A 24,671-nucleotide genomic window follows, 5' to 3' on the forward strand; every position below is an offset into this window, starting at 1 on the left:
TTAAATATTTACCAAACATATTTTTTGAATTAGAAAATGATTTTAAGTTTGAAAGAATGTGATAGTACTATATCTTTTTTAAAAATAATTTTCAAACAAAATCTAAGATTTAGGTACGAGTGAATAAGATTATTTCGATAATAAGGTCAATAAGATTATTTCGGTCATAAGGTGATTATTATTTTTCTATGTATTAGTAATGATCATTTTGAATTATTAAATGAAATTGTATCCTTTCTTATAAGCATGTGTAAATTCAAAATTTCTAAAAAATAATTTCTAATACCATCAAGAGATGTTTGAAATAAAGGAATAGAGAAATAGCCCCATTTATGATTGTATTTGATTTTATTTTTTTCAGAGAAATGAAATCGATGTAAAAAAAATAAACGAGACTTAGGTATAAATGAATAAGATTATTTTTATCAATTGACTAATTTTGATTCACTACTACGTTTTATATAATATTAGAAAAATACTTTTGAATATAAAATTCAAAATTGGTTTTATAGGAAAAACTACTTTTCTATGACAAGGACATTTTCGAGTTAATGGAATGAAATTGTATCTTTTACGTGTGACAAGTTGCATTTATCAAAATTTGCAAGTGTATAGTAAAATAAATAAATAAATAAATGCAATGTACTATTATTTTGTCAAAAGTAAGTTATATTATAAATTAAATTTAAGAACTTTAAATAAGACTTTCACATTAAGGTTAAATTTCAGTTCAATCCAATCTATCGACCAGATGATCTATCATCAACTAATTTTTAAGGTTTTTAGGTGATTGTTGAAGGGTCAAATTGCTCAAATGATTACACTATCTATTGTCTGGTAGCTCAACATATTGAGGATATCCTCAATTAGTACCAAGTTCGATAATCTTTGTCATTTTCATATATCGACATGTTTAATTAACACGTACCCCTTTATTTTATATTTTTATAAAACTAGAATTTTAAAACTCCAAATGATTAAGCATCGACTAGGTTTGACTTTTTATGAATTTTGAAAATCATGTGAACTTTTAATACAACGGTTTGAAGGTTAGTTTTCATTTAAATTTTTTAGCAGAATTTGGATGAAATTTTCATTAAGCAAAATAATTTAGGTTACTTAGACAATTTTTATGTTCCACCTTACATGCTTAAGGACATAATATTAATTTTTAAATTGGAAATCCTCTATTCTTGTGACCTTGACTTCATTTATCCTTCAAATACTTTGTCAATTTTAATGACCTTAGACAACACTTAAGCTCACCATTAAATGTTTATCATTTATTTGTAATCATTAAATTCGATAATTCCATTTTTTTTTTCTCAATAAATACACTCCAAATCGAGCGAGATTTAATAGTTAGATTTACTAATAAATCTATTAATTTTTAAAAATAATTATGAAAAAAATTTACAAATTGAAATTGGTTTAAAATGAGTATGCAGATGCTTTTTGTATAAGCATAATTATATTGTTATAAATTTTCTTATTAAGCTGATAGATTTTAATAAAAAAAATACATTTTTTGATTTTATTATAATATTAGAATTCATATTTTATCAAAATCAATATATTTTTAAGTTTTATTTTTAATAAGATATGAATTGAATTGAATTAATATCAATATAAATTGAATCCATAATTTTTTACAAAATCCAAATTGAAAAATTATTTTAAAAATAATTAAAGTTTATTTATTCAAAAGAGTTTTCTAATTTTTATTCCTTGAAAAATCACTTTTTTTTTCTAAAGAAAATGAAAGACTCTATTTTATTATTTAAAAAAAAAAAAATCAGTTTTTATTATTTAAATTAAAAATTAAACTGTTTTTTATTCATTTCCTACTTTCCCAGGATCCAAACGGACCGGCAGCAATACAATATAAAGCATCAGACAGGAGCCTCTCATCAACGGTATTAACGGTTTGTGGAGGCTGACTTGGTCAAGACCAGTAGACCACAGGCCCATTTCTCTCTCTCTAAGCCCCGAGGCCTCTCTCCTTCGGAGGCTCTCTCGCCACCTCCATCCACAAACTTTCACAAAAGACAATGAACACATCCCAACAACAACCCATTAGGAAACCACCCAAACTCAGCCACACAAAATCCACAGGAAAATCTCGCCGCCGGCTCTGAGAATTCACCTCATTTCTCACCTAAATAATGACCCTTGCTTCATCTTCTGTTTTCTTTTTCACTGTCGTCCTTCTTTTTCCGTTCAGTTTCTCGATGTCGGATTCTGAAGCTTTGCTTAAGCTCAAGCAATCTTTTACCAATACTAATGCTCTCGATTCTTGGAAGCCTGGTTCTGGGCCTTGCACTGGAGATAAGGAATGGGGTGGACTGGTTTGTTTCAATGGCATTGTCACAGGTCTTCATTTGGTAGGAATGGGATTATCCGGGAAAATCGACGTCGAAGCTTTGACTGCGATCACGGGTCTTCGGACCATCAGCATTGTAAACAATTCTTTTTCGGGTTCCATCCCGGAATTCAACCGATTGGGGGCTTTGAAGGCCATTTTCATATCTGGGAATCAGTTTTCCGGGGAGATTCCGCCAGATTACTTTGTGAGAATGGCTTCTTTGAAAAAACTATGGCTTTCCGATAATAAATTCACCGGCGCAATTCCTTTGTCAATTCAGCTTCTTTCTCATCTTATTGAGCTGCACCTTGAAAACAACCAATTCACCGGAACTATCCCGGATTTTAATCTGCCAACGTTGAAGTCGCTTAATCTTTCGAATAATAAATTAAAGGGAGCCATCCCCGATAGTTTATCGAAATTTGGTGGGAGCGCATTTGCAGGCAATGCGGGACTGTGTGGGGAAGAATTGGGAAATGGGTGCAATCATCATGGGATTGATCTCGGGACAGACAGGTCCCGCAAGGCCATTGCAGTGATCATATCAGTGGCTGTCGTGATTATATCTCTTCTAATCATCGTGGTTTTTCTGATGAGGAGAAGAAAAGAGGAAGAATTCGACGTGCTTGAGAATGTTGACGAGTCAGTTGAGGTGCGAATATCGGGGTCTAGCAGAAAGGAGGGATCAAGCACCAGCAGAAGGGCCATAGGCTCGAGCCGGAGGGGCTCCAACCGTTCGAGCCAGGTCAAGAGCAGCATGAAGGAGGACATGGTGGTGGTGAATGAAGAAAAAGGTATTTTCGGGATGTCGGACTTGATGAAAGCTGCTGCTGAGGTGCTTGGAACTGGCAGTTTGGGGTCGGCCTACAAGGCGGTGATGGCCACCGGCATTGCGGTGGTGGTGAAGAGGATGAAAGAAATGAATAGAGTAAGCAAAGAAGGATTCGATCTGGAGCTCAGGCGACTGGGCAGCCTGCAACACCCCAATGTTCTAAACCCTTTGGGTTACCATTTTCGAAAAGAGGAGAAGCTCATCATCTACGAGTACATTCCCAAAGGCAGTTTGCTATTTGTACTCCATGGTAATGAATTCAAACATTAGCTGATTAATACTTTCAAGTTGTTTTTAACAATAAATTTCTGTTCACAACTAAAACATCAAAATTAATTTTCTTCTATTACTTTTTTTAATATAAAAATTATTGATTAGATTTCAGGTATTCAATTATTATTTTTGAATTAATTATATAACTAAATGTGCTTAATTCCTATAAGTTTAAGATTTTATTAAATATCTCACTTATTTTAAGTGAGAAAAAAAGATGAGTAAAAATAGAGGATATGTTTGATGATATTAATAGAAGACAAAATGTAACTTGACTTTATACTTTATCCACATGCTATTTCAAATGACATTCATAATAGACACTTAATATGAAGTTTGTTGAGTGTACTCTCTCATTTAGTATTAAAACATTACCTTAATTTGATTTGATATATAATATGTGTCAATTATCCATAAATTTAAGTTTTTTAAGTTATATTGATTAATTACTTATACTAATTATAGTGATATTTTCTATTTATGAAATTCTTAAATCCTACTATGTTATGCATATTATTGATATATTACTTAACAATTTAAGCTAATTTTACGATCTTAGGTGATCGAGGACCCTCCCATGCGGGGCTCAATTGGCCAGCGCGTTTAAAGATCGTTCAAGGGATCGCTCGAGGATTGGGCTATCTCCACACCGAGCTAGCCTCATTGGACTTGCCCCATGGCAATCTCAAATCAAGCAATATCCTTCTCACCTTCGACCACGATCCATTACTCTCAGACTATGGATATAGCCCATTGATCAGCGTCAGCTTTGTTTCACAAGCCTTGTTCGCCTACAGGGCCCCCGAGGCCGTCCGGGACAATCAGATATCGCCCAAGTGCGACGTCTACTGCCTCGGAATCGTCATTCTTGAGATCCTTATCGGAAAATTTCCCATGCAGTATCTAAACAACAGCAAAGGTGGCACCGACGTGGTGGAATGGGCGGTGTCCGCCATTGCAGACGGGAGAGAAGCTGAGGTATTCGATCCCGAGATCGCAAGCTCCATAAACTCCATGGAAGAGATGGTGAAACTCCTCCACATCGGCGTCGCTTGCGCCGAGAGCAACCCCGAGCAGCGGCCGGACATAAAGGAGGCCATTAGAAGGATAGAGGAAATCCATATAGAGGGAGGCGGCAGCGGAGGAGGAGCTAGCCATGATAGAACCATTCAAGTTCTGCCGTCGCTCCGGGACGGATACGGAGAAGTGCCGGTGACAGTACCGCAATCGAGCCCTCGGGAGGCGTATGGCGAGATCTCTCTGAATGGATCCGACAGCCTCGAAGAGAACCCCGGCGCCGGGCACCGCAACGACAACTTCTCATTTTCCATTTCCTAACGAGCTGTTTTAATTTCAGCAGTAGATTTGGGAGCAGATTCAAGGAAGAAGAAGAATACTGCAGAAGGCTTTATTCAAGTGATGGAATGTGGATGAGTGTGAAAGCACAATTCTTATACCATAAATCATGTAAATCCATGAAGCGCCTTCCTGATTGAAGGAATCTGTTTGAGAAAAACACATGGAAATTGCCTGGAGCCTAGAAGAAATTTATTAAGAGTTCATGCAGATATACGTATATAGTTGTAATATCAGCTATGTTAGAATGATTAAAATATAAATTTTGGATTAATTTCACTCAGACCCGTAAAATTTGATGATTGATTTTAAATTTTATCCGTTAGCACTCCTATAAATATATTTCCTAAATATTTTCTTAAAAAAAATAAACTTTTTTAGAAAATATATTTCAGTGTATTTATATTAAACTTCAAGATCGTGAATAAAATTAACCTATAAAGTTTCAAAATAGAAAATTAAGAGCAATAAAGTATGATACTTTATTTAATATTTCAATAAAATATAAAACATGTCATTAAAAATTAATGAAAAGATGTCATTGAAAGGGTATTTGATAAATAACTTAATAACTTAATTTAATTCTTTGAATTAGACGTTGAAAAGTATATTGACTGATAACTTAATAATTTAATTAAAGAATGCAAGTTAGATTTTTTATATTTTATTTTTTTAGTTTTTTTATCATCTAATGCCAACCCATTAACCACACAAGGCCCATTGTCTTGGCCCATATAAAAAGGCTATGAGATTGGGTTGTAAAGAGCACAAAGCCCATTGAGACTCCCAAGTTCCAACTTCCAACTCATTGACGGTTCTGAAAGAAAATTAGTCAACCCTTATCTGCCACAGAATCATAGGTGATTACAGCTGGAGATCGGATTCAATATTTATTTATTTATTTATTTAAATAAAGCACACAACAGTAGCCCACCTGGCCACCTGTGCCCTAAAATAATCCCCATTAACTATTTTGGAATTTCTTCATTATCCTTTTTCCATTCCCAATCACCCCTTAACCATTGAGCCAGACTTATGATTTGGGCACTCATTTCTTCTATTAATAATATTTTTATTAAAAATACTATAATATTTTTAACAAAAATTAATTTCCAAAAAAATCACCACTGAATCATTTTCTAAATTTTTAAAAATAATTTTTAAAAATTTATTAAGTAATATCATACTTCCAAATATCAGAAAACATTTTTAAGCCTCTCAAAATCTTACCTTAAATCTAATAAATCATACAATTAATATTTAAACTAATTTTTGAAATATTTAGACAAAAATCTTAAAAAAAAGCATATTTTTCACAAGCATATATTTAGTTAAATTCTTATAAATATCAAATTGAAAAGTAAAAATGAAAATATACTAAAAAAAATTTATTTTCCCTCCCTTGATTTTACTATAAAAAATCATAAAAAAAATTAAATATAATTAAATTTAGATAAAAATAATGTATTTTAAATTTATTTATTTATTTTTTACACAACATAATAAAAATAAATAAAATTAATTAAAATAATTTATTGACTTTAATTTTATTTTTTATTTTTTATTTCTTTCAATTCTTTTCTGGTATTTTCTTTTAAATTTTTCAAAAATCAAAATTTTTTAACCCAATTAGAGTTGTTTATTATTTTGTTTTTAATTTAAATTTTTATTTAATAATATATATATATATATATATATATATATTGATTTACATTTTGTCCATGATTCTCTCGATTTGTTTTTAATCTGCACCACTCGTGCAACCCCTAATTTAACAATAATTTCTCTTCTCTAGATTATTGTTAATTAATCATCTCAATCAATGCTTGGGCCACTCACAAGATTCACAAAATAAATGATAATAATTAATTAATTAATTAATATAGTACATCTTTATTAATGTATGTAACCTTGTTGGCAGCTTAAAGAATTGAATCATGTCACCTTCATTAATTAAATCAGCAATTTAAAATTAATTTTTATTATGATTATATTATTTTAGGTTTGTGAGCGCGTGCGTACACGTGAATGTTGGCCTATCTTGGGTGTGGATTGGTTGACTTAAATAAGCACACCATTAAGCTAATTGAGTTCAACAAGAAAGCCTCATGCGATCTTTAAATCACTGAATTTAAGTCATTCTGATTAGGACATTTTTAGTGTGTAAATTGAAAGAAAATAATAATAATAAAAAAATCTCAATCTATTAAGAATTAAATTTGGAAAAAATGCAAAAAAAAAAAAAAAAAAAATTGATTAAAGCCAAAAACATGTTGGGAAAATGGAAAAAAAAAATCTGAGGGCATGTTTGGGAGCTGTTTTATATTTTTTTAGAATAAAAAAACATAGAAAACATGTTTGATAATTCAAAATTGTTTTTATTTTTTGTGATTTATGAACAAAAAATAAAAAAATATGATATTTTTAAATAATATTTTTTAGTTGTTTTTACTTATGTCTTTAAAAGTTGTTTTAAAAAAATAATTATGTAAATATGTAGAATGATTAAAAATAAAATACTACATACAAAAATTATTTTTAAAACTAGGTTAAAAATATTTTAAGTTTTCAAACAGACTTTTGTTTTATTAAAATCATAAAACAATTTTTAAAAATAATTTAAAAAAAATACATTTCATAATTATTTTGAAAAATAATTATCAAATAGGTCCTTAATCTCTGGTTTGTTTTAAAATAAAATAAAATAAAAACATTTAAAAACTCAGTGTTATGTTTTCAAAAACCAATTTTTGAGAATAATTTTCAAAAACAAATTGTCGAAAATAAAATTTAATTTTAAATTTTAAATATCAAAAACAATTTTTATTTATTTATTATCTATGAAAGTATTATTAAGATGCATTGCGATGCTTAAACTTGGTGATTGATATGTCAAAGAAGGCTTGATCTATTTTTATATATGTATTTCCGGGGTTTGATATAATAAGATATTTAGAAGGTGTGAAATATTCAAAGAACCGATATTATTCACCATAATTTTGGTAAAGGTGTGAATTTAAATAAACTTGCTTGTTTGATTCAAAAACTGAAAACTGTTTTTAAAAATTCACAATATTGTGGGACTATTATTTTTTAGAAATAATTTTTAAAAGTAAAGTGAAATAAATAATAATTTTTAAAATATAAGTATGATTTTTTTTACTAGTTTTTAAAAATAAAAGGAAAACATAGATTAATTAAATCATATTTTTTTAAACTTATTTATAAAAACATTTTTTTTTTGTTTTTTAACTTAAAAATAATTTTTAAAAACAAATTTTAGAAAATATAACTAAACCGAAAACATTTGATTTGGAAAGAAAATAATAGAAGTTGTGATTGAGATTCAAAGACTTAAACAGAGCATTGAGACTTTCCTTTCATATATATACACTTCACCCCTGAAATATCTGGTTGTGATTGGTGGAGAGAGACTTAAAAGAAGATTAGTCCAAAAGGCAACAGGATTCTTGAGTAAAAGCTTTTATTTTTGGGCAATAAAGTGACCCTTACCCTCCAAAAGCTTTGTGATATTTTCTCAGCTGCCAAACAAGACCACACAGGATCTTGGAAATTCCCTACCTTCTTAATTATTACCCAAATATGCTGCATTTTTCACCTAATTTTATTGGTTTTTGAACTATAAAGTAGTCTACCTTTAAAAATGAACAAAAATTCCAAATACGAAATGGTCCCTTTTTGCTTTGTGGGGTTCTATAAAAGTGGAGGGTGCTTGGGTTTACACTTATAAAAATGTGAGGAAAAAGTATTAAAAATTGGAAAAAAGGGAAAGGAAAAGTAAAGTGACAGTTTTAAATTTAATATTTTTTTTAAATTTATTTTATTTTTTCTTCTAAAGGAAGAATGTGAAAATAAATGAATATTTAAAATTTTGTAATAGATAAATATTTGCTAATATTACCTTTTATTATATTATATTATTTATAGTTATCATTTATATAATAAAATTGGGTTAATTTCATTCAATTTCGATGTTTTCATTAAATGTATTTAACTTTTATCGATGACTTAATGAAAATAATTATTAAACACATTTTTTTTCTCACCTATCTAAATTTTAAGGTTATATTTGGTTAGAAAATGTGATAATAAAAATAGATAAAAAATAAAAAATAAATTTAAAATCAATAAATTGTTTTATTTCAAATCCATTTCCCTTATTTTAATTTTTTTTATGTAAAAATTAAATAATTTAAAAATATAGAAATTTATCATTAATTTTAATTATATTTTATTTTCCTTTTTTTATTTATTTTATATAACAATGAAATATGATAAATCAATTTTCTCAACAATTTTTTTTTGTTCCTTAATACTTTTTAAGAATTAAACATAATATTAAATTATTCTTTTGATCCAACTTCCGTTTCTTTTCTCCTCTTCCCATTCATCTTCTTTCTCAAAATTTTTTTTTATTTTCATTGGAATTTTATTTATTTCTTTTTTTTAATATTAAAAAAAAATCAAGGAAAAAATATGAAGGGAGATAAAAGAAAAAAAAAGGTTGAAAAAGAGGGTAATTTTATCCTTTTATATTTATAATTTTTTTTAAAAAAGTAAATGTTGGGAGAGTTTTTATGAGTGTGTTTAACAAATTTCTTAAATAAAATATAAATATTTTAATTTTTAAAATAATTCAATTAGGTAAAAATACTAGCATTCATCGGAATTCATGATTCCACGGCAAAAACAAGCTGGCTGGAACCAGTGTCATAGGCATTTTAAACACGTTTTTCTAGGCTGTCCCAACCTCCCAAAAATTAAATATAAGTAAATAGAATAATGCACTGCCACCACTTATCAAATAACTTCATGTAACTGTCATAAAATTTTACCTTTTTTTTTTTTACTTAAAATTTTTGAAAAAATTAAAATAAAAAATTAAACATGCATAATTAAGTTTTGGTTTAAATACGCTTTCCGTTTTACTTTTTTTTATAATCATAATTACTCATAACTCATTTAATTTTCATAAATCGTGTTGATTTATAATGGAATGCGGAGAGACGAGACATAATTTGAATTCATATTTAACGAATAAGGGAAATATAAATTGTAAAACACTTTCTTTCATGTTCGACTTATACCCAAACATGGAATGATTAGATAGAATTTAAGTTCACATCCAATAAATGAATGAAAGGAATACAAATTACAGAAATGAGGGTTCAAATTCGAAATCAAGGTTTGATATCACATTGAACTACCAATTTTTTTTTTTTTTTTTAAACTTAAATTTATAAGATTTAGGCTCAATATGTATTCCTTAACATTAAGGATTTCTTGAATTAATTTTACTTCCTCAAATGTTATTAAATATTTTTTAAGAAAAAAATAAAAATTAAATTTTAAAAATAAATTTTAATTATTTTTAAGAATAAAATGTTGATAATAAACACAAATATGCAAAATAATTTTCTAAATTTATTGTCAAGATATTGCACATTTATTTATAATCCAAAGTTTTAAAATATTTTTATATTTTCACTTATTTGACGTGGCATTAAAAAAAAAACATAAACAAAAACATCTAACTCATGTTTTAAAACAATAACCTAATTTCAAAACAATTTTTAAAAAATGTTTTCAATAAAAAAAAAAAGGCTCTTATCAAATGTATTTAAAATTTTTATGATGATTTATTTGAAAAGTATTTTCATAAAACAAAAATTAAAAATTTTATTTTGGGAAAAGTAGGAATCGGGCTTTATGATAAAATGGATGCTTTACCCGATTTGTAGACTCCTCACTTTTGAAATGGAAAGCTTTATTGGATATGGGATGATAGAGTCGTAAGCCATATGATTGGATGGGCAATATGGTAATTGAATAAATAAGTAAAAATTTCCACAATTATTACAACAATTTGTAATATAATATTTCAGGTAAAATCCCGGCAATTTCGCCTGGATAAACTTGGGATGATTCCACCGCCGGCCGGCGAGTCAAAGTCAGTCTATTTTTCTCCTTTGTTTTTCCACAAAAGCCCATCCACTCTCTTTCTCCGAATCCAGACAAAGCCTCAGCTGCCTTACAAGACTCTCTCTCTCTCTCAAACCCTCTCTGAATAATATCTCACTCTCAGCTTCCTTCCACAATTCAACTAAGCTTCTGTCGCCGGCGGTATCGGCGCCGCCGTGAGGATCATGTATTCATCTGATAAAGTTTGGTAGATTTTTTGTTTTTGTTTTTTGTTTTTCTGGTTTTTATTTTTGTTTTTATTTTTTGTTTTCAGATTCTGAGGGTTGAGGTGTTATCCGGAAATGGAACCGCCGGAAAGTATTACGTTGGATGCTGCGGAGAAGATAATCTTGCGGTGGGACTCGACGGCGTCGGAGGAGACGAGAGATCGGTTGATCTTCGAAGGCGATCGGCGGGAGGTGGATCAGTATTTGCAGGCCGTGGATGAAATCCAGCGGTCGATGTCGGCGGCGACGATTTCCGACGGTGACTGTAAAGTGAACAGCACTATCCAGATCGCCATGGCGCGGCTGGAGGATGAGTTTCGGAGCATTCTGATCAGCAACACCAGTCCGCTGGAGACTGATTCGCTTATCGATTCAAGTTTTTCGACTCACTCGAGTTTGATAACCGAACACAGTGGTGAATTTGAAGAGTACCCGGAGGATGAGCGTGTGCTGGGGCAAGTCGGAGAATCACCAAAAGCAGGTGAGTCGAGTTCGAGAGCGAGCGCGAGTTATCGATCTACGAATAGTATTCGCGAGCTGGATCTGATTCCAGCTGAAGCAATCGACGATCTTCGATGCATAGCCGAGAGGATGATCTCTGCCGGATATCTCCGCGAGTGCGTTCAGGTGTACGGGAGCGTACGGAAGTCAGCTGTGGACTCGAGCTTTCGACGGCTCGGTGTCGAGAATCTGAGCATCGGCGATATCCAACGGCGGGAGTGGGATGTGTTGGAGGTGAAGATCAGGCGTTGGATAAGAGCCGCTAAAGTGTGCGTGAGGATTCTGTTTGCTAGCGAAAAGAGGCTTTGTGAGCAAATCTTCAAAGGTCTAGACACCGCTATCGATGATGCTTGCTTCATAGAAACTGTTAAAGGTCCAGCAATTCAACTCTTTAAATTCGCTGAAGCGATAAGCATAAGTCGGAGAACGCCGGAGAAGTTGTTCAAGATGCTGGACCTTCACGATGCTTTATTGGACCTGTTACCGGATATTGATGCCGTTTTTGAATCAGAATTGTCAGAATCTATTCGAATTCAGGCAGCTGAGATCCTATCACGCTTGGCGGAGGCAGCCAGAGGGATATTATCGGAATTTGAGAACGCTGTGCTCTCTGAGCCTTCGAAGGTTCCAGTTCCGGGTGGAACAATTCACCCCTTGACTAGATATGTGATGAATTATATCAATTTGATATCTGATTACAAGCAAACCCTCATTGAGCTTATAGTATCAAAGCCCTCAACCGGGTCAAGATACTCCGGCGACCAGACTATGCCGGATATGGATTTTGCAGAGTTTGAGGGGCGAACTCCCTTGGCGCTTCATTTGATTTGGATTATTGTAATTTTGCAATTCAATGTGGAGGGGAAGTCCAAGTGCTACAGAGATAACGCTTTGGCTCATTTGTTCATTATGAACAATGTTCACTACATTGTTCAGAAGGCCAAAGGGTCAGAGGAACTGCGGGAGATTATTGGTGATGATTACTTAAAGAAGTTAACATGGAAATACCAACAGGCGGCTACTAGCTACCAGAGAGCAACTTGGGTGAGGGTGCTGTATTGTTTGAGGGATGAGGGGTTGCATGTGAGTGGAAGTTTTTCCTCTGGGGTCTCAAAGAGTGCCTTGAGAGAGAGGTTCAAGGCCTTCAATGCTATGTTTGAGGAGGTTCATAGGACCCAGGCAATGTGGCATGTGCCAGATTCTCAGCTCCGGGAGGAGCTTCGGATATCTATAACAGAGAAGTTGCTCCCAGCTTATAGGTCATTTCTTGGGCGGTTCAGGAGCCATATAGAGAGTGGAAGGCACCCAGAGAATTACATCAAGTACTCAGCAGACGATTTAGAGACTGCTGTCTTGGACTTCTTTGAGGGATACCCGGTCTCACAGCACTTGAGAAGGAGATCTCAGTGAAGGAATGAAAAGAATTTTACAAAGTAGAAGCTAGGACACATTCTTTGAATTTTTGATGGGAGTATGTGGGCAATGTGGTGCTGGTTACTCTGGGATTTCCTGGGCGTTCAGATTCTTACACTATTTTGTTATCAGAAAACAGGGGGAAGAGAGGAAGACGACTAAAAGTGGCTTGCTTTCTTGAGCGTTTTCATGCATTTTCCTATCCTTTCCTTTTCCTCAATCTCTCTGGGACTTAACTTGAGGGTCGTGGCTAAGAAGAAATGAAGGGATTGGATCGTCATATTTGGCTTTCCAGAATAGCCATGCCTATCAGCCTGATGCTCCTGCCCTGTAAGCATGTTGTTTGATTTGTTACTACATTCTAGATTTTGTTTCACTTGTTCATATGTGAATTGTTGGATTGTGTGTTTTCCTTTATTGTTTATGATATTTATAAGCAATTTTCTTCTCTAACTTTGTACCAGGTTATTTTATGGCCTTGATTGCCATTATATTGAAAAAAGAACCTAGATAAGCTTCAACTATCTAACAAAGTTAGGTATTTTGATGCTTTGAGAATTGAGATGTTGGGTTAGATGGGACCAAGCCTTCTAAATTAGTCATTGACTGTGAAGTGGCTTACAAGGTCTTAGATTTATGGGCAAAGCAAGTAGCACATGTATGGTTAGTGAGATTATGAACCACAACGTACAATTCTATTATGAATGAATCTACATGGTTCTTTCCTGATTAAATTGTTCCACCTCATTCAGAGTATAGTTCTTCTTAGGATTGCCTACACTTACGCATCATTAGAACTTCCCTAGCTTGGTTATGCCGCTTCAAGATGTTCTACAAAACGAGGCTTCATTATTCTTGTGTCATACTTCTGAATTTCTGTTCCAGTATTTACTCTACATTCAAGTGCATGCTTCCTATTACTCCATAGTTGATAGAGAAAATTTTGTGAATTATAGCTCTTGGATTGTATTATTAATATTGGAATTTCTGAGAAGAGTAAGATGGTGTTTGTTTTTTTACTTAATTTTAAATAGAACTTTAATGCTTAATAATATTAAGTATTAGGTTGTTTGTCTTTGTAGTATTTTATTTATATTAAACATTAAAAAATAAAGAAAAACCAATATGTTATTTTTTCTATTTAGAAAAACCAAATATTTTAGCTTTTTTTATTCAGTAAAAAGTTTATAATAAGTCATGAAAATGTAAAAAAACAAATAACATAAATTCTGAAAACAAATTGTTTTTAATAAAAGGCCAAAAAAACAAACACTCTCTAAGGCTTCATCTAGAATCCATACTAGATTTATAGGTCTTCTAATACTCTGACGTCCATGGAAGGAGCAATAAGTGGTTTATTATTCTTTCTTTCTATATATATTAGGAACTGATTGTTGATTCAGTTCCACTTAAGAGTTTTAGTAGATTTGGTCGACATTGGGGGAGTGCTGCTAGAACTTTAACCAGAAATCCATATTACAGTAGTCAGTTTCTTAAAATCATTGCATTTGTACATCATTCTCTACTTTGCATGAGGAATGAGTTGGTGATCTAAATTTCGTTTGGCTCAAGTACAATCGAACAGAGAGAATCTAGATAAAACTTTAGTCAGTGGAATATTTGATCGTACAAGTACATTACCTCCTCAATTTAAACACCTTTTAGTTCGCAGGCCATGGTGAAATTTGTTCAAACTTCAAAGAGTATGATTCAGTAATTTGTCCATTGGTTTAAAAATAACATTTCAAGCATTTTCGGGCTCTCTTTTGAGCCTACGAGAGCCAGTTCCTTTCCATTCCTATTCTTGTTTGCCGTCCCACAACAATCCATATCATAGGCTTTTCTAAGTCAAAATTAGATATTATTTTAAACTGTTTCCACATTTGGGTTTTTCTTTTTTTTTTCTTTTTTTTTTTTAATAATTTTAATTTTTTATTTCTGTAAATAGCCTTGGTATCATTATAAAATCTGGTCTTGTTTACTTCTAGAACTTGATGAGTTAGGTAGAACTGACTATGATGGATTTGGGCAACGATATTTATACGAGGTACCCACATCTTGACTCCTGAGATAACAACTCTTAGCAGGTTTTAAAGCTGTTTCTTTGTCAATCTTATTAAAAATGGTCTGGGATTGCTGCTTCTGAAATTCAGAAATGAGCTTCAATGAAACTACACGATATAGATATAAACTCTATATCATATATAAAGAACTATCTTTACATCATAATCTTTTTCAACGAGCCTCAATGTTATTAATATTGCTATTGATTTATGATTACCACCCAATCCTATAAATTAGGAATCCAACTGTAAGGGACATCTTTGGACGACTAGAAGAGTCCTCGCACCCGCCGCCCCACATCCCCCTCTTTTCTTTTCTCTACCTACCTCTTTTTTTTTTTTTTTTTCCAATTAAAGTTGTCAACTCGAAGGGAAGAGACTTTTTAAGTCAAGGACCCAATGAGAAGAAAGTTGCTAGTGTTTGATAATTAAATGACTTTCAATGTGCAAGACTTGAAGATGGCAAACAGGTGGGCAAATAGGTGGGTCTATGCATATAGGTTTTATATATATATATATATAAAATCTTAATTTTTTTCTCTCTAACTTCCTTCCAAAAACTTCCCACAGAGTTCTGGTCAAACAAAATGCTTCTGCCTAACGAAATTCTTCTGTGACATCATTGGTGTACGGATGTGTAGGTAGGCTTCCAACAAATTTACTTGAATTCATCAGCCCTCCACAATAAGTCAGGAAGAAGATTAGGATGAGTGAAACTTCCTTTTCAATTAACTTCTCCGAGTCAAAAGACACCATGGTTGGTAATCATATATACACGAATAAACATGTAAGAGAATAGCAAGCCTAACATATTGGATGGTCTTTTTATGGAGTTGAATTGAGGTATAGAAGTTTAAAACTAAGCATTAGAAGAAGGTATTTGTCTTTCTGATTGCTCCACATTAGGCAAGAATCTCTCACACTTCCATTCAGCTTACTCTTTCTCCCCTTTTTTTAATTTCCATTTTTATCTGTTAGTTAAGCTTCTATTTACGGCAATCTTCCTTATATATAAGTAGGACATAATTAGTATTATTCTCCCTAGCACCCATGCCAAAATTTGTGATGATCAAGCCAATAAGGCGTCTGATGTCTTTTGACTATTATAAACAAGGTTACTTTTTACTCATTAGGAAGAATACCTTAAAACACTTGTAATATTTCTAACTTCAACAAAATTAAAGACACTTATAACATTTTATGAAAAAACACTTAATAAATGATTCTACCAAAAATATTTTTGAAAAGAACACTTCAATTAAGAGCTCTGATTCTAGAAAACACTTTTAGAATATGTTTGGTAGTGATTTTTTTAGAGTATGTTTGGTAGTGATTTTAGGAAGCGTAATATTTCTAACACTTGAAATTTAATATCTTTTAAGTATTAGAAAGATTAAAAATACTTCTTAAAGTCATTCTCAAACACACTTTTAATATTTTTAATACTTGAAATTTGTTATAATTTAGAATGCGTTTGAAAGTGATTCTAGAAAGCGTTTTTAATATTTCTAACACTTAAATGATAAAAATTTTCAAGTATTAAAAATGTTAGAAACGCTTCCTATAATCACTACCAAACAATGTGTTTGAGAGTGATTCTAAAAAGCGTTTTAAACATTTTTAACGATATATTTTTTTAGTATTATAAATATTAAAAGTGTTTCATAGAATCGCCACCAAACGAGTTCTTAAGTGTTAAAAATGTTAAAAACATTTTCTAGAATTACTCTCGAACGCACTTTAAGATTGGTTTGATAATATTTCTATTAGTAATAATTTTAATAAAAATATTTTCTTTAAAAGTGTTTTTGAAATAATGATTTATTAAGCTAATTTTTATAAAGGTTTAATAAGTGCCTGATTTTTCTTGGTTTTTTTTAAAATAGCTCTAAAATAAATGAGCTTGGCAATTTCAAATGGACCTCAAAAAGAAAAAAGGTTGTTGAAGCATGAAAAAGGTGGTTGTTGAAAAGGGCGGATGATCAATACCAGTGGGCTTTCATCAGCACCTTGTCTATTGATTACATAAGCATATCGTGGTTTAATGGCCACCCTTCCTTTCCATTCGGGTAAATTTCCATTCCTCAAAAAGCCTGGCTTTGTAAGGAACAAAGCTCTTCCAACGCTTAAAAAATAAATGCTGACATGGTGATTTTTTATGGTGTGTCAAACTGTTCCATTTTCATCGTGTATAACCTGCAAGAAAAGGTAAAATGGAGAACAAGTTGTCGCCAGCCATGGTGTCGAAGATTATTGGCTATACGCAAAGATAACTTGTCCAATAAATCAAAGTGTATAAGCATGACGGTGATGTTTTGTGAATTGTGCGAGAGAAAGACAAATAATTGAAATCGTGAATGACAAAAAGTCTACTTGATTAACTTTCCCTATTATTTTTTCCAGTCAATAGAAACTCAGAAGTGGACCATTGGAAAGTAAAAGTCTAAAAGATGGAAGTATTCGTCATATGCTAACGTGGAGTGAGGAGCTCCTACACTTAAAAAATTCTGAAGTCGAGAATCCAGCTTGTATATAATAAGTAATAACATCCTCTGGAACTATGAACTGTCCACCAAAAAGTGTCAATGAGTTGGAAAGGCAAAATAATGATGCGAATCCCCAATATGTAACGCTTTCTAGGAGCAAGTTGCTGGCCCAATACTAAAAAGTAAATACTCCTCTCTTAAATTTTAAGACTTGATTCAAAAGTCCATTTAAAAATGTCTTATTTGTAACCAAACACTTCAATATGACTAATTCTCTAGGAAGAACTATTAGATCCTCATTCCAATTTACTTACAAGATCACATCCCATATTTTCATCTTCTTTTAACCAACACTGCCCAGAGGTTCTACAGGCCAAGCTACGATCTGTAACAACAAAATTGGTTAGCCTTGCCCTGGCATGTTTCTCAATAGTGCAAATAACTACATTTGATAAATCTCCAATGAATCTTTATTAACACAAAACCTCGTACCGTCCCGGAAAACAATTAAAAATAAATAGTAGAGAGAGGTTTATATTGAACAGAAAAGAACAAGGTGAAGCACTGGTTTGTGTGTGAATCTATTACTGAGCACTGTAAAATCCAACAAATATATAGTGGGGGAAAACTGGAAAGAGTACAAGATCTAAATGGACGTTCGCTCTATGACTAGTCTTATAAATTTTTTGATGCAAGGTTGAGGAGAGAGCAGCTGGAGGATTGTTACAAGGATAACTGAGGGAATACAATTTAAGGAAATGGAGGGAACCTGTTTTAAATTTGGCGTGGTTGTGTTTCACCTTATTCTGTCTTCTCTTCTTCCACATCCTCGCTTGGTAGCCCATTACCACCATGCAAAGATCTGGCCTCCGGCCCCCCTCGAACGTCTTTCATAGGCATCGGGGATGGCTTTATAAGTGTCAAAGTATCATCCTTGTCGAACTCTTCACTCCCATCATCGGAGTAGGCATACCTGTAAAACATAAAAATATTTGGACAAGGGTAAAAGAATTGAGCAATGATCAAATAGGAGAGGCATTGAATAAATAAATAAATGAACAATCTTCTTGAAAAGATGTTTGTGGATCAAAAAGGGCAGTAATTGTAAAACCATAATCCTTCAGGGGAACTTTTGTCCCTCAAAGTGTGCTAATGTAACTAACAGTTATCCCATAACTTGAAAGTTTGCCATTTGTCTTATCAATTAATAACATTTTACAAGCTTATTCATAGAAATACCTGTGAAAATTGAAAATCACCTCAAATATAAAGAAGTTTTAGGATCTAAGTTTGCTTATCCTCTACTAGGTTTTGTTTCCAACATGAATAAGTATGTAAAGAAAATCACTCTTTCCAACATGTCAAATTGTTGTAGAAAAAAAACAAAAAGATAGAAAAAAACAACCTTCATGAAAAGTCAAAGTTGAACTAAAACTAGAAAAGAAAAAAAAAGAACTCATTTTGATTTATACAAATAGCAAAAGGGCATTTTCATATTAACTAGTGTTACAAGGACAGCAGGAATAAGAGAGTTTAATGAAAAAGAAATAATGAGATTAATAATAGCAGATATTTTGGTTCGAGAGTGATTTCTACAATGCTATGATGATGGGCATGATAATGGTATACTGTTGATGACCAATGATGGTAGCAGCACTTGAACATCGCAATTCGATGGTAGGCATGGTGACAGGTGTGCTTTAAGAAAATGTCATGAGGCTAGTGATGATTTCCATCCTCTGTACTAGTGGTACTGACACGTGATCCTATTGATGTGATAGTGGTGACTGCTGAGTGCTGACCCTAACAACAATTTGAGGACAGTCAAGGGTTTAGTAATGATGTCATCATCATATATGACAACCTAATCTTCCAAGAAACTTCCAAAGACCCCGTAAGGCAACATTTTCGAAAAACAGTTCTCTTCATTTATTCCCCATAAAGTCGATATTTAATACAATAGTTTTTAAAATATTCATCATCTTTCATTTTTCTTCAGTTATTGCTGAAAAACACTTAAATTTATTTTCAGCCAAAAGTCTATTCAAATGTGTTTTCTAATTTTAAAAATCATTTTTTATTTTTAAAAATGGAAAACTGTTTTACAAAACATTTACCAAACAAACCTAAATCTTGACCTGATCTAATGGTTAAATGAGCATTTATTTTGAAAACAGGCTAATTTTTTAGAGCAAATTTAAAACGATTTTTTTGGTATTTCTTGTAAAATATTCTCAAAAACAATTGAAAACACAAAATATAGGTTAAAAACTTTTACACGTAAGGGTTCAGGGCTTTCACACAGAACAGACCAAGAAAACTTATTTTCATATTTAACTTCCCAAATAGCATTTTGTTCTTGGAAATAATCGAACTATTCTCAAAAACTGATTTTTTTTATAAGCATTTTAAAAAATGTTGCCAAATAAGCCCTCGATTTTCTGAAACTCATCTGTCTTCTGGTTTTGTTCTCCCTTAAAAAGGCAGAGACACACACACCAAACCTCACTACCAAGAAAGGTATGATATAAGGCAGGCTCCAAAACTGGCATCCAAATCAAGCATACTATTTGGTGTTATATTGGACCAAACTATACCATTGATATGTGTTTGAGTGATCTTAAACAAGACTCTTAAGTAGTAACCCCCATCTGGGGTTTAGGGACTAACAGTTACGAAGTTCTGGTCCACGTGACCCTGACGTAGTCTCTTAGCAAAGGCATCATCGATATGATTCAATCTTTTGTCCCTATTTCATTGCATTTTACCATTACTATGTTAACCGACTTTCTTCTAGCTTATATTGGCACTTACCAAGTACAAAAGGTCATACAAGAGCAGAAGAGTTGAAAGTGTGACAAATATCATCTAGCCTCAGCCCACCCAAACATGCTCTTTATAAAGCACTACAAGTTGGGGAAGGATAGTGGGTTGCAACCTTTAAGATTGATGCTAATGATATTGGAATCTCAATGTCAGCCATGGGAGTGGAGACCGCAATAGAACAAGGTTTCCATGGTCAGAAACAAATGGTCCTAATCCAAAGAACAACCCATTGGCCTGTCAAATTTGTTTCTAGACAACAATACCCATGAGATTCTGACCCTGCATTTAATTGTGCCACTGTTCCCTAAATATTCCCCAAATTTGTCTATGTACACATTGGGTATTCTTAATATCCACACAAAAAAACCTTATCCCAAGTTCTGACTATTAGAAGGCACTTTGAACTTTTGTAAGAACATGGAAAATAACATCATATAACCATGGGAGAAAGAGGAAGACAAAAGAAAGGAGCCAAGCTTGTTACCTTGTTGAGTTTTGAGACGGTGCCCAAAGAGCACAGATGACACATAGGAGAGAAAAAGAAAGGACTTGCCAGAAGGCAGGGATGATCCATGCATTCTGCCACTGCTCATTGTACACATCACTTGACTTGAAATACAACTGCATGCACAAATAAAATTTGTTAGAGTGACTGCATTACTAAAACAGGGAGCAGAAAAGGTGCAGATAGGAGGGGCCATATTTAAAGAAGTGAAGGCTATGTTTGGTTCCTAGAAAATTAAAGAGAAAATGCAAGGGAAAGAAAATAGAAAGGAAAAGTAGAAATAAAGAAAAAAGTGAGGGAAAATAAAAATTAAATTTAAAATCAATAAATTATTTTTATAGCCTACTTCAAACTCATTTCGCTTATTTTAACTCTTTGATATAAACATGAAATAATTTAAAAATACATAAGTTACTAACTAATTTTAATTTATATTTGATTTTCTTTGGTATTTTCCATAATTCAACCAAGTATGAGAAAATTATTTTTATTAGCATTTTTTTCTTTCCATAGTCCTTTCTAAGAACCAAACATAACCTAAGTTTTTCTCATCCACATTTTCCCAGAAAATTTGATCCAACCCCTCCTGAAATGTCATAGTTTCCAGATGGAAGACAATCTTATCAAAACATGATCAAATAAAAAGAACAATTCCATATGGCTCCTATATGCAAATTTAACAAAGATGTTCACTATGGTGAGTCTTAACACCCATATTTATCTCTGAAGGCTTATTTTTTAAATATCCATTCATATTATTCTCCTAGCACTTTCTGAGTCACAATAATAAAAATTTAGCCAAGAAATCAACCAAAAAGAAAAAATAATAAAAAATCCCAGTATGAAAAATTTAGTCAACACCACTGGATACTTTGTGATTCTTCATGTTCGTGATGCTGTTCATCGTTTAAATTTTAAATCTAAACATAAAACAGAAACTAAATGGACTACCCTTACTTTCCACACAAAGATTACCTCATAGCATATCCAACCCACAGATACTATAACAGCCACTGCCAAAGCATTTGTAAATTTCCTGTAAATATCAAGTTTTGCCATCATCCGTTTAACCTGTCCAATATCATTTGTATCAAGTTCACTGAGAACAATAATTATCTTATCACTGAAGAAGCAAAATGAAAATTCTTTTTCATTTTAAGAGAAAAGGAAAAATAATGCAAACTAAATATCCTTGCAAATGTAGAGCAAGTACCTGAAGTTTAGTTAGAGTAGCTGAAAGGGAAGTAAATATCCACAGAATGAAAAAAGCATCCAAGATTGCTACAGGGAGAACCAAGAATAGTCTTGCCTTTCCTGAAAGATCACTGACAGCACCAACATTTTCTACCAGTTCAAGCACTTCAGATGCCATAAAAAAGGTCACTCCAAGCATAACCACCTTAGATGTGAGACCGCCTAGAGTAGGTCTTACAACACCATAGCCCATTGAAACCATCAGGATGATCAAACGGGCAACTGTGCGTTTAACAGTGCCAAAGGTGACAGCCCATATGGTAGTCGCTGTTGGTCTGACACCAGTCTTGTTGAATTGAGCATAGTCAAAATACCAAAAGGCCATCTCAAACATGCCTAGTGTTATCACTAGTGTTACACAGTTCTGCAATGGAAGGACCTCTCTCCAGAATCTTGCATTCTGAGAGAACCAAAAGATTCCAAGAATCACAAAAGCAAGCGACATGATCCCATAGAAGTTCATAAGGGGTGCCATTCTTCCAGGGAGATAACCAGTGGGATTTTTCCATATGGTTTTTCCCTCTAAGACCACCTCCTTGAGTTTTGGATCACAATGAATGAAATACAAGTTATACATCCCAGTTTTCGTTATCTCCATGGATTTTAGTTGCAATCTTGCAACTAGCTTATCCTCACTGAACGAGACCCCAAATACTTGGGGCCAGTCTGGATTCTTAGCGGAAGGGCGGTGAATGATTTCCCCTTGTGTACACACACCCAGTTTTGCAAGATCTGCTGTGCAACAAATGGCCCTTTGGCCCCCATAAGCTGAACCCCCGATTGTCTCTCTATCATCCACTTCAAAAACAACAGCTTGAATCAACCCTGAGCTGAAGTTAGAAAACTCCTTGGGCCTCCGGAATTTAATCTTCTCAAAACTGGTTCCAACAACCATATACACCCAAGGAATAGTTCATAATAAGCACTGGAAGGAAGCATTTGGAACATAAAATTTTTCCTTTGGACACTAATATAAATAAAGAAAATGCAAAATATGGCCACTAATATTCAAGCTAGTTTTATTATAATATATCAAATCTGTTGCTTCCATTCATACAAATGAGAGACGTATCCATGCAACATGTCAGATTCCATCACTCCTATGGTGTTTGTCTGTGATACTCCAATCCATTAGCAGCAGAAAATTCACATTTAATGTTCTCCTAAGAAAATTTCATATCAACAAAAAACTGGACATCTGGATCCAATTTATTTCAGTAGTCTTATACAGAAAATTAACCATTATCAAGCTCACTTATACTTCATTTCTAATTGTGACAAAAATATTCACTAAAATGTGCAAAACCATAAAAATACTGGATAAATATTTGTTACTACTGATTGAATCAATAAATGTTTTCTTCTATTTCTTTAGAAATGTTTTTGTTGCTCCATGCAATTTAATTTATCTCACTTTATTTTATGGTCACCATCACTGCATCACATCCCATAGAGAAAAATCACAAAATTAGGCATTGTGAAAAAAATGAAGTAAAGAATAACTGGAGGTGCAGCGTTGTTGCCAGTTGTTACCATTTATGCTGTTAAATCACCTTGACATTGACCTACATTTTAAGATACAGATGCGCAAAAATGAAAATGCAAAATTTAAGAAAACTTGCTTGATTATTATACAAGAAGTGCCTCCAAATAAACATAAAAAAATAACAAAATGAATTGGAATCAGTGAAATTCACACAGCCAATTCCCCTAAATCGTTCAGAAAATCAAACAAAGCAGCTTCGATTTTCAATCAGATCTCCACAAACTACACTCCAATGTAGCCAGAAAAAACACAGACAATCACCAGAGACACGTAAAATCCCCGAATTCGTGTTTCACACATAACAATCAACACCAACTTTCCATGAAAGTGCAAGAGATCGCAACGGAAACAGAAAAAACGAGAGAAATCAAAGTAACATACAAAAATTACAGAAAAAATAAAACAAATTCACTCACCGTATAAAAGCATCTCCATTCGCAACTGCCGCAGTAGTGTTGTGAGTCGGGTGAGAGGAATAGATTCCTTCGCTCCCTCCATGGACGACGAACGCGTTTCCCTTGCCGACAAATCGCACGCCGGCGTATTCGTGAACTGAAGCTTCAACACAGAGAAGCCAAACAAAGAGGAGGAGAGGCAAAGCTGAGAGAAGCTCCAGCTTCGACATTGTCGCAGAAACGAAAACAAGACGAAAGACGAAGAAGAAGCTTCCCGAACAACCCTGAAACCCTAGCCTTCAATAGAGATCTGGTGATGTGATCGTGAAGGAAAGAGAGAGCTGTAGCAGGAGGAACTAAGTTGAGATCTTGAGCTAGAGGGTTTTGGGTTAGATTTTAACTATGGTTAAGGCTTTATATGGTTTATAATTTATTTATAGAATAAGAAATGATAGGGTACGCGCGAGCAGACAAGGGTCCACGTAATCAACGGTGGAAAGGGTTTTGAGCGAGTGATTGTTCTTCTTCTTTGACTAAAAGTCAGAGGTGTCGGTGTGGGATTCAGAAATGACACATGACTGCATCCATCGTCTGCACGAAAAGAAGAAAAAGTTATTATTACTGCCGTGGGTTGTGGGATTGAATTC

At 32.9% G+C, this 24,671-nt stretch overlaps 3 protein-coding genes across 3 annotated transcripts; 2 read left to right on the forward strand and 1 right to left on the reverse strand.

Moving 5' to 3' along the window:
- Positions 1–2,052: 2,052 nt before the first annotated feature.
- Positions 2,053–4,855, forward strand: LOC117922594 (pollen receptor-like kinase 3). The gene is made up of 2 exons (XM_034840755.1): positions 2,053–3,447; positions 4,030–4,855. The coding sequence occupies exons 1-2, from the start codon at positions 2,166–2,168 to the stop codon at positions 4,806–4,808; spliced, it is 2,061 nt and encodes a 686-aa protein (XP_034696646.1). The 5' UTR covers positions 2,053–2,165; the 3' UTR covers positions 4,809–4,855.
- A 5,946-nt stretch (positions 4,856–10,801) lies between these two features.
- On the forward strand, positions 10,802–13,490 carry LOC117922315 (exocyst complex component EXO70A1). Its single transcript, XM_034840424.1, has 2 exons — positions 10,802–10,995; positions 11,083–13,490. Exon 2 carries the CDS (start codon positions 11,111–11,113, stop codon positions 12,944–12,946), a length of 1,836 nt encoding a protein of 611 aa, XP_034696315.1. The 5' UTR covers positions 10,802–10,995; positions 11,083–11,110; the 3' UTR covers positions 12,947–13,490.
- Positions 13,491–17,945: 4,455 nt separating this feature from the next.
- Positions 17,946–24,582, reverse strand: LOC117922005 (transmembrane protein 87A). Its single transcript, XM_034839962.1, has 5 exons — positions 24,046–24,582; positions 22,043–22,961; positions 21,805–21,900; positions 20,809–20,945; positions 17,946–18,471 (listed from the first exon to the last, which is right to left on the reverse strand). The coding sequence occupies exons 1-5, from the start codon at positions 24,252–24,254 to the stop codon at positions 18,300–18,302; spliced, it is 1,533 nt and encodes a 510-aa protein (XP_034695853.1). The 5' UTR covers positions 24,255–24,582; the 3' UTR covers positions 17,946–18,299.
- Between the last annotated feature and the right edge of the window lie 89 nt (positions 24,583–24,671).

This window comes from Vitis riparia, chromosome 9 (assembly GCF_004353265.1).
Source record: "Vitis riparia cultivar Riparia Gloire de Montpellier isolate 1030 chromosome 9, EGFV_Vit.rip_1.0, whole genome shotgun sequence".
Taxonomy (NCBI): domain Eukaryota; kingdom Viridiplantae; phylum Streptophyta; class Magnoliopsida; order Vitales; family Vitaceae; genus Vitis; species Vitis riparia.

Bases quoted from the DNA above. Each gene is read 5' to 3' on its own strand.
- LOC117922594 (XM_034840755.1), top strand. From the start codon at position 2,166: ATGACCCTTGCTTCATCTTCTGTTTTCTTTTTCACTGTCGTCCTTCTT. The intron at 3,448-4,029 runs GTAATGAATTCA...TTACGATCTTAG, and splicing joins TTTGCTATTTGTACTCCATG to GTGATCGAGGACCCTCCCAT.
- LOC117922005 (XM_034839962.1), bottom strand. From the start codon at position 24,254: ATGTCGAAGCTGGAGCTTCTCTCAGCTTTGCCTCTCCTCCTCTTTGTT. The intron at 22,962-24,045 runs GTGAGTGAATTT...TGTTGGAACCAG, and splicing joins AATGGAGATGCTTTTATACG to TTTTGAGAAGATTAAATTCC. The intron at 21,901-22,042 runs GTACTTGCTCTA...GATATTGGACAG, and splicing joins CTACTCTAACTAAACTTCAG to GTTAAACGGATGATGGCAAA.
- LOC117922315 (XM_034840424.1), top strand. From the start codon at position 11,111: ATGGAACCGCCGGAAAGTATTACGTTGGATGCTGCGGAGAAGATAATC.